This window comes from Bos taurus, chromosome 25 (assembly GCF_002263795.3).
Source record: "Bos taurus isolate L1 Dominette 01449 registration number 42190680 breed Hereford chromosome 25, ARS-UCD2.0, whole genome shotgun sequence".
Classification (NCBI taxonomy): domain Eukaryota; kingdom Metazoa; phylum Chordata; class Mammalia; order Artiodactyla; family Bovidae; genus Bos; species Bos taurus.
In genome coordinates, this window is record NC_037352.1 from 27,543,234 (window position 1) to 27,557,791 (window position 14,558).

At 42.7% G+C, this 14,558-nt stretch overlaps 2 protein-coding genes across 2 annotated transcripts; one reads left to right on the plus strand and one right to left on the minus strand.

Moving 5' to 3' along the window:
* On the plus strand, positions 1-900 carry AHSP (alpha hemoglobin stabilizing protein). The gene is made up of 3 exons (NM_177522.2): positions 1-44; positions 203-277; positions 535-900. Exons 2-3 carry the CDS (start codon positions 203-205, stop codon positions 736-738), a joined length of 279 nt encoding a protein of 92 aa, NP_803488.1. The 5' UTR covers positions 1-44; the 3' UTR covers positions 739-900.
* A 9,795-nt stretch (positions 901-10,695) lies between these two features.
* OR7A53 (olfactory receptor family 7 subfamily A member 53) lies at positions 10,696-11,908 on the minus strand. Its single transcript, XM_002698105.2, has one exon. The coding sequence runs from the start codon at positions 11,755-11,757 to the stop codon at positions 10,744-10,746; it is 1,014 nt and encodes a 337-aa protein (XP_002698151.2). The 5' UTR covers positions 11,758-11,908; the 3' UTR covers positions 10,696-10,743.
* Between the last annotated feature and the right edge of the window lie 2,650 nt (positions 11,909-14,558).

Consider the following 14,558-nt stretch of genomic DNA (forward strand, 5'->3'; position numbering starts at 1 on the left):
TGAAAAGTGTGGCTGAGACCTACACAGCACCGTTGGACTTGAAGGTGAGCCAGCCGGGGAGAAATGTGATCTCAGGGCAGTTCAGGGTCAGAAAGGTGGTGCAGGGCAAGTGACCTTGCAGGGCACCAGGGATCCTCAGGTGGGAGTGAGGAGATTGGGAGAAAAGGATATTTAAATTTCATCTCTTTCTCTAACCATGCAGATGGCCCTTATTCAGACCAATAAGGATCTCATTTCCAAAGGAATAAAGGAATTCAACATCCTGCTAAATCAGCAGGTAAGCCTGGTGCTCTGGTTCAGAGGACAGGCCTAAAGTGTTGGGAGGTGGGCAAGGACAGAGAAAGGAGAATAACTTGGAGCAGGGAGGGTAATGGACTTGATGGAAACCATGAGAGACAGGGAATACAAATCAGAGCAAAAAGGAGGTCAGAGTTCGTAGTTATTCCTGAATCACATGTCTGAGCCGGGTCTCCTTTGCCAAATTCTGATCGCCCCCCCACCCCTACCCCCTACCCCACCCTACGTCCCCTCCAGGTCTTCAGTGATCCTGCCATCTCTGAAGAAGCCATGGTGACTGTGGTGAATGACTGGGTGAGCTTTTACATCAACTATTACAAGAAGCAGCTGTCGGGAGAGCAAGACGAGCAGGACAAGGCTCTGCAGGAGTTTCGGCAAGAGCTCAATACCCTGTCTGCCTCTTTCCTGGACAAATATAGGAACTTCCTAAAGTCCTCGTGAGCAGCCCCTCATACGCTGCCTTTCTCCTAGCCCAGAGACCCAGGCTGCAAGTCTAAGAAACCCTCAAATGCTGCCTCTGTGTTCTAGTCCTCCGGCTCCGCTCCTTCATGGTGTTGCTGCACCCTGACACCTCAATAAAGACCAGTTCTGGTTGTGGTGGTCTTCCTGGCTTGTTGGCTCTTCTTTGGTTCTGATCCCTGAATCGTGGAGACAGTTGGTCCCTTTTCCCTCAGCCCTGCTTCCTAAATATGGTCTTGAAGATCAAACTTCTTAGTGCAGAGGTTTGCAGCCTTAAGTAACCACTGGGAAGTACTAAAATAGCCTGAAGGAGGGGCCAGCTGACAGAGCCTAAACAGTAAGTGCTGAGGGACAGGGAAGGGGACAAAAAGGAGATAGAGGCTCACCAGAAAGCATGGTCCTGTGACATGCTGTCTAGCAGAAAGTTTTTGGAATCTCCCAGTCTTGTTTATCTCACACTGCAGCATGTGACAAGAGAATCAAACTATGACAAAAGTATGAGACAACCTCACTGTAGGGGGTTGGGGAATGAAATATACTAACATATCAGACTGTGGAAATGACGGAATCTATAAGACTAAGCCACAAATAACTGCATGCAAGCACTGTGCCCTAGTGCTGGTTAATAATTCTGATACTGTTGCACATGCTCATTGGAATTGAACAATAGGCATAAATACATGGTGGATAATGGGAGTTAAGTTTCTCAATGTCGGAGTGGGAATTTAGGGATAAGCAAGGTGGGGGGTGGCTAGAATAATCTACGTGGTAATGGATTGGAGTTAGAAATATCAGCACGGACAGATGGTGTGATGATGGCATATAGCCGGTGGGTTAAGTTGCTCCTCTTTTCCCTCCCTGTCCCCTTCCTCCTTTTGTAAAAAAGGTTTATTCGTTTGGCTGCGCCAGGTCTAAGTTGCAGCATGCAAACTCTTAGTTGTGGCATGTAGGATCTACTTCCCTGACCAGAGATCAAACCCAGTCCACCTGCATTGGGAGCTCGGAGTCTCAGCCACTGGACCACCAGGGAAGTCCCCCCTCTCCCTTTTAAACAGCTAAGTAAACAGCCATAAGGGAACAGAAGTGCCTCTGCACACTCCATCAAGGAGCCCAGGAGGTTTCTAACCCACCTGTGTATCTGAAAATTATCAAATAGGACCTCAGTAAGGGCTGCAGATCCAAGGGAGATACAAATCTCCTCTGTCTCCACTGGTCACAAGGCAGCAGAGGATGGAGGGGTGAAGCCTGGAGATGGCAAACTGGGAAGAGACCAAGAGACCCTTCTGGAGAGAGAGACTTTGTGGAAGTCCAGACTGCCTGCAGGGGACGTCAGCATGTCCTTAGAGCAAGGTAAGGATGAGTCTGGAGGCGAGAGGAAGGAACTTGCCAAGGTGGCCTGTCTCCCCAGGGCGACTCCACCAATGTTGAGCTTTTCACAGCAGCAGGGGTGCCCCCCTCGGGCAAAGGAGGTGGAAAGCTGTGATGCCTCTCACAGAGTGGGTGGGAAGCGCGAAGGGTGAGTGACTGCCTCCCATTCCTAGCTGCGCACATTCCAACTGGAGAAGCCCATTTCTCTCTAGCAGTACCCAGATTTCTGAGGAAGGATCTCCATAACTGAGGGGTGAGAGGAAAACATGGAAGGAAACATAAGAACCTTGGCTTTAATGGTTTGGTTCCTGCTGTCCGCTCCAGTACTTCCGCAAGAAGTCTGCCCATGAACCAGCTGGATAACCTCAACCAAGGAAATCCCTACAAACTGTGGGCACCCAAAGAACCCCAAGGCTAAACCCATACCTCCTTGTACTCTGCTGCCAGGCACCTCTGCCAGAGTGAGCCCAGGCACCTCTGCCAGAGTGAGCCCTGTGTCTACAGGGCACTCAGGCCAAGGGAGAAAATACAAACGGGCTGTAGTGCCACCTTCTGGAAAACAAAAGAAAGGATTCTAAATAGCCTGCCTGTTGAATTGTTAAGAACAGAAGACTTCAAAGCTTAGTTAAGGAGGTTTCTGCTATTTGTAACCTGAATTCTAACCTGAAAGCAAGAGGCACATACCTACAAATGCTATTTAAAAATCAAGGAAATGTGATGGACCTAGAAATTATCACACTAACTGAAGACACTACATATAACGTGTCAGATGGTGAGCGCTGCCAGGATGAAGAAATCAGTTATAAAGGAGACAGTAGACAAGGAGCGTGATTTTTTTTTTTCTTTTACTGAGTGTTTAGGTAACACCAGCAAACAAGGTGACTTTTTTTTTGTTTTTTGGCCACACTGCAAGGCATGCGGAATCTTGTTCCCAGACCAGGGATGGAACTAGCGCCCCCTGCAGTGGCATTGCTGAGTCTCAACCACGAGACCCCCAGGGAAGTCCCACATTTGAACACAGATCTCAAAGAAGATAGGGTTGGATCCAAGAAGTTATCTGAAGTGTATGCCTCAATGCAGGAATGGCCAGCACAACAGCTCTGAGAAAGGTGCTTGTTTCAGAAAAATCAAGGCTCCAAAGGAACGAGGTATGTCAGAGAGGTGTGAGCAAGAAGGTGCATGATGAGAGATGGTGGTAGAAAAATTTGAGGAACCAGGTGGCTTCCCTACTGCTGCTAAAAGGAAGTCAGAGGGAATCCCTCATCCACACTATGGTCCTCTTCCATACTCTTAATTTTGTTGCAAGGGCCTCCCCTGAATTGATTGGCTCTTTAGTACAACCTCAGAGAAGGCAATGGCACCCCACTCCAGTACTTTTGCCTAGAAAATCCCATGGACGGAGGAGCCTGGTAGGCTGCAGTCCATGGGGTCGCTAGAGTCAGACACGACTGAGCGACTTCACTTTCACTTTTCATTTTCATGCACTGTAGAAGGAAATGGCAACCCACTCCAGTGTTTTTGCCTGGAGAATCCCAGAGACGGGGAAGCCTGGTGGGCTGCCATCTATGGGGTCACACAGAGTCGGACACGACCAAAGTGACTTAGCAGCAGCAGCAGCAGTAGCAGCAGTTAGTACAACCTATTGGTTTATTTATGGTGCCTATAATGTAAGAGTCATCTTGGAATTATGAGGCCATATACAGGAGACCCGAGTTCAATCCCTAATCCGGGAAGATCCCCTGGAGAAAGACATGGCAACCCACTCCAGTATTCTTGCCTGCAAAATCCCATGGACAGATCAGCCTGGTGGGCTACAGTCCAGGGGTCTCAAAGAGTCTGACACAACTTAGCCACTTAACAACAACTCTGCCTTCTCATCCCCCAAGGTACACAAACACCCAAACACATGCACACATCTAACCATGGTCTTCTGGGCTGTTACTACCATGCCTTTTCCATTCCCAGGCTTACTGATTAGGTGAGGAGTAAATACAACTCCAGAAGTTCAGAAATCAGAAGACAATTGCTTCTTGGCAGGAAAGCTATGACAAACCTAGACAGTGTGTTGAAAAGCAGAGACATTACTCTGAGACAAGACGTTACTCTGAGACATTACTCAGAGACAAAGGTCCATATAATCGAGGCTATATGGTCTTCCCAGTGGTCATGTACAGTTGTGAGAGCTGGACCATAAAGAAGGCAGAATGCCAAAGAATTGATGCTTTAGAAGTGTGGTGCTGGATAAGACTTCTAAAGTCTCTTGGACAGCAAGGAGATCAAAGAAGTAAATTTTAAGGCAAATAAACCCTGAATATTCATTGGAAAGGCTGATGCTAAAGCCAAAGCTTCAGTGTTTTGGTCATCAGATGTGAACAGCTGACTCATTGGAAAAGTCCCTGATGCTGGGAAAGATTGAGGGCAGAAAGATGAGGGTATCAGAGGATGAGATGACTGGATGGCATCACTGATGCAATGGACATGAACTTGGGCAAACTTGGGAGGTGGTGAGGGACCAGGAGGCCTGGCGTGCTGCAGTCCATGGGGTCGCAAAGAGTCAGACACAACTGGGAGACTTAACAACAGCAACAAATACAACTCACACCAGCCAGATGTATTATTTTGTCTCTAAGAATGTAGAAATGGTACCAAGAATTCCCAATTCAGTAGCCTCTCATACTAAGTGGAGTAAGCCAGACAGAGAAAGACAAATCATATAATATTGCCTATATTTGGAATCTAAGAAAATGATAAAAATGAACTTCCATACAGAACAGAAATAGACTCACAGACACAGAAAACAAACTTATAGTTACCAAAGGGGAAAAGGGGGGATAAATTAGAAGTTTGAGATTAACATACACACACTGCTGCTGCTACTGCTGCTAAGTCGCTTCAGTCGTGTCCGACTCTGTGCGACCCCATAGACGGCAGCCCACCAGGCTCCCCCGTCCCTGGGATTCTCCAGGCAAGAACACTGGAGTGGGTTGCCATTTCCTTCTCCAATGCATGACAGTGAAAAGTGAAAGTGAAGTCACTCAGTCGTGTCTGACTCCTAGTGACCCCATGGACTGCAGCCTACCAGGCTCCTCCATCCATGGGATTCTCCAGGCAAGAGTACTGGAGTGGGGTGCCATTGCCTTCTCCGATACACACACTACTATATATTAAATAGATGACCAACGAAGACCTACTGTTTAGCACAGGGAACTATACTCAATATTTTGTAATAACCTATAATAGAAAATAATCTTAAATAAAATATATATATACACATATATGTATAACTGAATCACTTTTCTGTACACCTGAAATTAACACAACATTATAAATCAACTTTTTTAAGCCTTTAATGATAGATAAATCTGGGCCTCCATATTGGTATGGCCATTTTCTTTCATGTACTAAAATTATATAAATACATATATACAGTAATTATAATTATGGATATCATTATCTTAATTATATCATTATCAATTTGCTGTTTCTGGGTGGGGACAGATGGTAGAAAGTTCCTTACTGTTGTCTTGTTGACATCATTCTAAGAAAGTCCTCTACTTCTTCTATTGCTTGTATATTTTCAATATTTGCAGTTTATTTTATGTCATTATGGAGACCTGGGTTTGATCCCTGGGTTGGGAAGATCCCCTGGAGGAGGGCATGGCAGCCTACCCCAGTATTCTTGCCTGGAGAATCCCCATGGACAGAGGAGCCTGGCGGGCTACAGTCCATGGGGTTGCAAAGAGTCGGACATGACTGAGCAACTAAGCACAGCATACTCTAGTAAATTAATTAAAAAGAAGAAATGATGCATGACTCATCTAGGATCTTCTTTTTATTGTTGTATAGTTGCTTCACAGTGTTGTGCTAGTTTCTGCAGTACAGTGAAGTGAATCAGCCATGTGTATGCATATACCCCGCCCCTCTGGATTTCCTTCCCATCACCACAAAGCATCGAGTAGAGTTCCCCACAATATATAACAGGCTCTTATTAATTATCTATTCCGTGCATAGCACTGTATACTTGTCATTCCTAATCTCCCAATTCTTCCCACACCACTCAGTATCCATACATTTATTCTCTACATCTGTGTCTCTATTTCTGCTTTGTAAATAGGGTCATCTGTACCACTTTTCTAGGTTCCACACATATGTGTTAATATATGGTATTTGTTTTTCTCTTTCTGACTTATTTCACTCTTTATGACAGTCTCTAGGTCCATCTATGTCTCTGCAAATGACCCAGTTTTGTTTCTTTTGATAGCTTGCTGCCCAAAATCTTGTCTACCTGTCTATTGAGGCCAAATAGAAATATGTAGATAGAGTCTGGAGGAAATAGAAGAGAGTAGCTTTATTTTGCCTGGCAAAAGAGAAATGCTATAGGCTAGCACCTCAAGAACTGTGTCCCCCTTCCTGGGGAATTACATGGGGTTTTATAGGTGGGAACTTGTAGTCCAGGGTATGTGATAAGGAACAAGGTCGTGAAGGTTTTGCATTCTCTGTGGGCATTATTATGAAACAGTCATTTTTGGCATCATGTGGCCTGGTACTTGGGTCCAACAGCCCTGTAATTGGGTCCATTCATCTCTGGCTTATTGGCCTGCAACCTTCTTTCTGAAATGCAAACAGCTATAAGTGGTAACCTGCTAGAGAGTGAGGGAGAGGAAATACCAGGTGCAGGAGGTAATTTATATAATATTAGGGATGATAGGAGGTAAGCTTTGAGATGGACAAATCTAGTTATACGCACTACAGATTAGTAACAGTTAAAATAAAACTAAGATTGGTTAGCTCTTTCAGGCCATTTTATGTTTCTTCTCTAGCCTCTTCACTGTTCTCTTTATTTTCCTTGTTTTTCAGGAGGGAAAAAAAAAAAACTCATTTCTATTTTTGTTGTAGCAGGCTGAGTAATATTCCTTTGTATATATGTACCACATCTTCTTTACCCATTCCTCTGTTGATAGGCATTAAGGTTGCTTGCATGTCCTGGCTATTGTAAATAGTGCTTCAGTGAACACTGGGGTGCATGTGCCTTTTTGAATTATGGTTTTCTCAAGGTATAGCAGCAGCAGCAGCAGCAAGGTATATGCCCAGTAGTGGGATTGCTGGGTCATATCATAGTTCTAGTCTTGGTTTTTTAAGGAACCTCTGTAGTATTCTCCATAGTGGCTGTTACATTCCCATCAACAGTGCAAGAGGGTTCCCTTTTCTCTACATGCTCTCCAGCATTTGTTGTTTGTAGATTTTTTGATGATGGCCATTCTGACAGTGTGAAGAGATATCTCACTGTAGTTTTGATTTGCATTTCTATAACAATAATTAGTGATGGTAAGCATCTTTTAATGTGCCTCTTGGCCATCTGTATGTTTTCCTTGGAGAAATGTCTGTTTAGGTTTTCAGCCCATTTTTTTATTAGGTTGCTTATTTTTTGATATTGAGCTGCATGAACTATCTGCATATTTTGAAGATTACTTCCTTGTCAGTTGCTTTGTTTGCAAATATCCCCCATTCTGAAGATTCTCTTTTCATCTTATGTATGGTTTGCTTTGGTGTGCAAAAGCCTTTAAGTTTAATCAAGTTCCATTTGTTTCTTTTTGTTTTTATTTTCATTACTCTAGGAGGCTGGGTCAAAAAAGCTCTGGCTCTGATTTATGTCAAACAGTATTCTTTCTATGTTTTCCTTTAAAAGTCTTACAGTGTCCTGTCTTACACTTAGGTCTTTAATCCATTTTTAGTTTACTTTTGTGTATGGTATTAGGGAGTGTTCTAATTTCATTCTTTTACATGGAGCTGTCCAGTTTTCCCAGCACCGTGTATTGAAGAGACTGTCTTTTCTCTGTTGTATATTCTTGCCTCCTTTGTCATAGATTAGGTGACCACAGGTGCATGGGTTTATCTCTGGACTTTCTATCTTGTTCCATTGTTCTTCATTTCTGTTTTTGTGCCAGTACCATACTGTCTGATCTTGATCACAGGTAGCTGAGTCACATTGAATAGGTATATGATATATGTCCTCTAACTGGGAAAAAAGAAAGTGCTATTTATGGCTATATGTACAATGGAATTAAATTAAGGCAATTCACATTTTAAAAACTCATTTTCTTGTAGACAAAATTAACCCCAATATAAAAATGAATGGACTGACTGTAACTGGGTCTGAGACAGAAGAGCACTACAGCAATGCACAGATTCATAAATGAGCCTAGAAACACAATGAAGACCCTGGCAGCTAATTGCAAACTCATGAAGCATCTTAGAGCTCAAAACGCCTCCCCACCATCACCTCATTCAATATGAAACACATTGTGTTAAACCATTTTATTTTTGTATGGCTAGCTATGCAGCAATAGCGAAAGATACAACAATCCAAGTGAACTTAGTTAAGGGTAATTGTAATAACCTGCTGTTTCTTCTTCTTTTTTAAAAAAGTTTTATTTATTTTTGGCTGCTCTGAGTCTTCGTTGCTGTGCACGGGCTTTCTCTAGGTGCAGAGAGCAGTGGCTACCCTCTAGTTGTGGTGTGCCGGCTTCTCATTGCAGTGGCTTCTCTTGTTGCAGAGCCTAGGCTCTAGAGGACTGGCTCAGTAGTTGTGGCACACAGGCTTAGCTGCTCCATGGCATGTGGGATCTACCCCACCCAGGATTGAACCCCTACCCCCTGCATTGGCAGGTGGATTCTTAACCACTAGACCACCAGGGGCGGAGAAGGCGATGGCACCCCACTCCAGTACTCTTGCCTGGAAAATCCATGGACGGAGGAGCCTGGTAGGCTGCAGTCCATGGGGTCGTGAAGAGTCGGACACGACTGAGCGACTTTACTTTCATTTTTCACTTTCATGCATTGGAGAAGGAAATGGCAACCCACTCCAGTATTCTTGCCTGGAGAATTCCAGGGACGGGGGAGCCTGGTAGGCTGCAGTCCATGGGGTCTCACAGAGTCGGACACGACTGAAATGACTTAGCAGCAGCAGCAGACCACCAGGGGAGCCCTATTGCTTCTTATTTTTGTCTTTCGTTTTGACATTTGAAGACAACATTTCTGATCACTTTATTATTCAAGTTTTTATCAGATAACTACATTAAAAATGACTACCTTGGTATTTCTTTCCAGGTTCCCAGAAGAGTTTGCAAGAATATGCATGCTTGTGAAGAAAAACTGCTGACCCTGAGTCATATGACTAAGCAGTATTCATGTTCTCTTACAAGTTAGTCTTGATCACACACATAGAAGAAATTCCTTTCTATATAAGAAATATATAATAGATGATATTGTTCGTTCACTGTCTGTTACTGTTTATGACAAAGTTTGGAAATGAATGAGATACTTTATTTAGAACAATGGAAGAAGTCATATTTGTAGCATCACTGTAAGTTTTCGAGCAGAAACAGTGAGGAAATTGAATGAGAAAACCTAAAATCTGCTAACATTCTTCATCTCAATGAATAAATCCCCTTACACATTGACGTTGGTATTCCATAGTTCAGTGAGTAGATGTACAGCTTGAAAAGAAACTTAATGCATGAAATACAGAGTATAATTTAAAATATGCTTCATCATAATGTTATGTCTGACTCTAAGGCCACGTTACTCAACTTTCTGTCTCAGTGTAGATGCCATTAGAATAAATGTATTTGATGTTCAGTTATTTCAGTGACAATAGTAGGCACTGTGGACTAGAGCCTGGAAAAGAGTACAGTATCTTAATAAAGAGAATAAAAACCAATGACCAAAAAAAAAAAAAAACCAATGACAAAAAACCTAGTAGGTTAAGTCTACATTATCAAGAAGACCAGGTAAGATAGTTTTATATAGAGAGGGCTTCCCTGGTGGCTCAGACAGTAAAGGGTCTGCCTGCAATACAGGAGACACAGGGTTTGATCCCTGGGTCAGGAAGATCCCCTGGAGAAGGAAATGGCAACTCACTCCAGTATTCTTGCCTGGAGAATCCCATGGACAGAGGAGCCTGTCAAGCTACAGCCACAGGGTTGCAAGGAGTCAGACATGGCTGAGCAAATAGAGAGAGGGAGGAATGAAGGACCCAAAAGTGAAAAACTGGTCTCAGATTTTCCTCTCCTATAAAATTACAGAAAGAGCAAAGTTGCCACGTTTGGTTGTTCCCATTGGAATGGCAAAACTCATGACTCTTATTCTACTAAAAGTAAAGACATATTACATGGGGTACTATTTGTCATTTGAGAAGAAATTATTCTTAAGAAATCCAAGCAATTCCATGAGATAAATGAAAATTTCTCATTTTTTTAAAATCAATGGTTGGGAATGAATTAGGGAAAACAGAAAGAAAATGAAGAGAAATATGTTAGATATCAGAGAGAGAAGAACGTCTAATCAAGTAAATGACTAAACTGTACACAGAAGTTGAAAAAATAAAAATTCCAGGTACTTTCCTGGTGGACCAGTGGTTAAGACTTCGCATTCCCAGGGCAAGGGTTCGATCCTTGGTCAGGGAACTGGATCCCACAAGCCGCAACGAAGATCTTGCATGATTCAATGAAAAATTGGTAGTTAAAAATTTTTCGGGAAATAAATAGAAAGAGTAAGTTTTACTTGCGCAGGCTGATTGAAGAATTATAACTTCTGACTCTGAGACTTTAAGCCCCGAAATCATAGGCAACTCTTCAGCCCTGTGACCACTGTCCCTTTTATAACTGCCATCCCCAAGAATCTTTTCAGAGCCCCCTTTATGTCTTTATTCCTCAGACTGTAGATGAAGGGGTTTAGCATGGGCGTGACCACGGCGTACATCACTGAAGCTTTTGCACTTGAGTGTGATCTGTGGGTAGCAGCTGAGCTAAGGTACACTCCTAGGCTTGTACAAAAAAATAAAGAGACAACCGAGAGGTGAGACATGCAGGTGGAAAACGCTGCTTGCTTCCCCTGAGCTGATGAGATTCCACGTATGGAGGAAACGATCTTCGAGTATGAGAAAAGGATAGCAGCCAGGGGACCGCCAGCCAGCAGCACAGCTGCAAAATACATCACCATGTTGTTAAGAAAGGTGTCACAGCAGGCAAGTTGGACCATCTGATTGAGTTCACAGAAAAAGTGGGGGATTTCCACATCTGTGCAGAAGGACAGTCGCAACACCATTAGGCTTTGTAACAGTGAATGCAAGACACTTATAATCCAGGTCACCAGAAGCAGCAGTCCACAGAGTCGGGGGTTCATGATAACCATGTAATGCAAGGGATGACAGATGGCCACAAACCTGTCATAGGCCATCACAGTCAAAAGATAGATGTCCAACCCTGAAAAGAATAGGAAAAAGTACATCTGGGTGATGCAACCTGCATAGGTTATGACTTTGCTCTGTGTCTGGATGTTCACCAGCATCTTGGGGACAGTAGTGGTGGTAAAACAGATGTCTGCGAAGGACAGGTTGGAAAGGAAGAAGTACATGGGCGTGTGGAGGTGGGAGTCATAGACGGTAGCCAGGATGATGAGCAGATTTCCAAACACAGTGATCAGGTACATGGAGAGGAAAATCACAAATATGAGTGTCTGTAATTCTTCTTCCTTTGAAAACCCCAGAAGAACAAATTCTGAAACTCCTGTAAGATTCCATGGTTCCATGTGGTGAAGGGGACTATCAGAGAAGAGGACAATAACATGACTCATTTTCACATAACTAACAGTAGTTGCTGGGTTGCAAGGTCACAATATATATTTGCTTTCAAGAAATTAATTTTGATGTTTTGTGTATGGGTTTGTCTTCTTTAGAGCATCTCCTATTTCACCTCTGATTAGGAATTTTGGTCACATCTCAACATTTTCCCCAAGAAGTCATGCATTCTACTGCTTTACTGAGAATATCTTTCACGCACTTGAGGAGTACCTGAGTGCCTACCACAATGCAGGCGCTATCTAGGCAATAAGTACAAGGTGCTGAAAAAAACAAGGCCCTTACAATCCAACAATAATGAAAGAATAGAAGCAAATAAAATAGTTTATCAGGACTTCCCTAGTGGTTAAGACTCCACACTCCCAATGGAGGGGACCCAGCTTTGATCCCTGGTCAGGTAACTAGATACCACATGCCGCATCTGAGTTCACATGTGTGCATGCTCAATCGTGCCTGACTCTTTTGTGACCCCATGGAGTGTAGCCCTCCAGGCTCCCTGTCTATGGAGTTTTCCAGGCAAGAATACTGGAGTGGGTTGCCATTTCCTACTGTAGGGTTTACAAGCTGAAACTAAAAAACCCCACATGGCACAGGGAAGACTGGGCTCCCATGTGCAGCAACTAAGCCCAGCATAGTCAAATAGATCTTTTTTAGAAAAGAAAGTAAATGGATTCTTTTCTGGAGGCTCTAGAAGGAACCCAGTCCTGCAGACATCTGGATTTTAGCCCACTGAGACCCATTTCAGGCTTCTGAACTGCAGAACTTTAGGAGCATAAATTGGTTTCTTTTCAGCCAATTAGTGTTCTTTTGTGACAGTGGCAATAGGAATATCATAGAGACATTGATTCAGTAAAATTTTTTTTAGGGAAATGAGTTTAAGCCTATCAAGTCATGCATTTAGCTTCCCTTGAGTAAGGGCAATCTATGTTGAAAATTCATGTTAAGTAAAAAAAAAAATTAAATCAGTTTGGATATATTCCACTCTGTCTAGCTGCCACAGTAAATTTCTCATTGCATAAATGTAACTGTTGTTCTCACTGTGGGACTTTACTGGCACTGAAATATGAAAAGCAACATATTGTCAAAATTAAGATTACCCATCTTACTTTAAATCTATTTCAGCTTTCTTTTATTTCATATTAATTCAAATGTTCATTCTTTTTATTTCTATCATTTTCAATTTTCATATTACTCTTTAACATATAAGATGGACTAGAAGATACATCTCTGTGTGGGTATATATGGGTATATTTTTATATACACACAAGTGCACAGATATAACCTTTGCCCTTGAATATTTTATTTATACTAAAAATAAATTATTACATATTTCATCATTCTTCACAGCATCTATATGAAGTTATATTTAGTATCCCACATTATCTTCAGAAATAAGGAAACTCAATGAAACTAAGCCATGTCCGTGGGGCAACCCAAGACGGGCAGGTTATGGGGGAGATATTTGACAGAATGTGGTCCACTGGAGAAGGGAATGGCAAACCACTTCAGTATTCTTGCCTTGAGAACCCCATGAACAGTATGAAAAGGCAAAATGATAGGATACTGAAAGAGAAACTCCCCAGGTCAGTAGGTGCCCAATATGCTACTGGAGATCAGTGGAGAAATAACTCCAGAAAGAATGAAGGGATGGAGCCAAAACAAAAACAATACTGTGGATGTGACTGGTGATAGAAGCAAGGTCCGATGCTATAAAGAGCAATATTGCATAGGAACCTGGAATGTCAGGTCCATGAATCAAGGCAAATTGGAAGTGGTCAAACAAGAGATGGCAAGAGTGAATGTCGACATTCTAGGAATCAGCAAACTGAAATGGACTGGAGTGGGTGAATTTAACTCAGATGACCATTATATCTACTACTGCGGGCAGGAATCCCTCAGAAGAAATGGAGTGGCCATCATGGTCAACAAAAGAGTCTGAAATGCAGTACTTGGATGCAATCTCAAAAATGACAGAATGATCTCTGTTCGTTTCCAAGGCAAACCATTCAATATCACAGTAATCCAAGTCTATGCCCCAACCAGTAACTCTGAAGAAGCTGAAGTTCAAGGGTTCTATGAAGACCTACAAGACCTTTTAGAACTAACACCCAAAAAAGATGTCCTTTTCATTATAGGGGACTGGAATGCAAAAATAGGAAGTCAAGAAACACCTGGAGTAACAGGCAAATTTGGCCATGGAATACGGAATGAAGCAGGGCAAAGACTAGTAGAGTTTTGCCAAGAAAATGCACTGGTCATAACAAACACCCTTTTCCAACAACATAAGAGAAGACTCTATACACGGACATCACCAGATGGTCAACACCGAAATCAGATTGATTATATTCTTTGCAGCCAAAGATGGAGAAGCTCTATACAGTCAGCAAAAACAAGACCAGGAGCTGACTGTGGCTCAGACCACGAACTCCTTACTGCCAAATTCAGACTTAAATTGAAGAAAGTAAGGAAAACCACTAGACCATTTAGGTATGACCTAAATCAAATCCCTTATGATTATACAGTGGAAGTGAGAAATAGATTTAAGGGCCTAGATCTGATAGATAGAGTGCCTGATGAACTATGGACGGAGGCTTGTGACATTGTACAGGAGACAGGGATCAAGACCATCCCCATGGAAAAGAAATGCAAAAAAGCAAAATGGCTGTCTGGGGAGGCCTTACAAATAGCTGTGAAAAGAAGAGAAGCGAAAAGCAAAGGAGAAAAGGAAAGATATAAACATCTGAATGCAGAGTTCCAAAGAATAGCAAGAAGAGATAAGAAAGCCTTCTTCAGCGAT

Coding starts and splice junctions, on each gene's coding strand:
- AHSP (NM_177522.2), top strand. CDS start 203: ATGGCCCTTATTCAGACCAATAAGGATCTCATTTCCAAAGGAATAAAG. Junction 278..534: donor ACATCCTGCTAAATCAGCAG/GTAAGCCTGGTG, acceptor CGTCCCCTCCAG/GTCTTCAGTGATCCTGCCAT.
- OR7A53 (XM_002698105.2), bottom strand. CDS start 11,757: ATGAGTCATGTTATTGTCCTCTTCTCTGATAGTCCCCTTCACCACATG.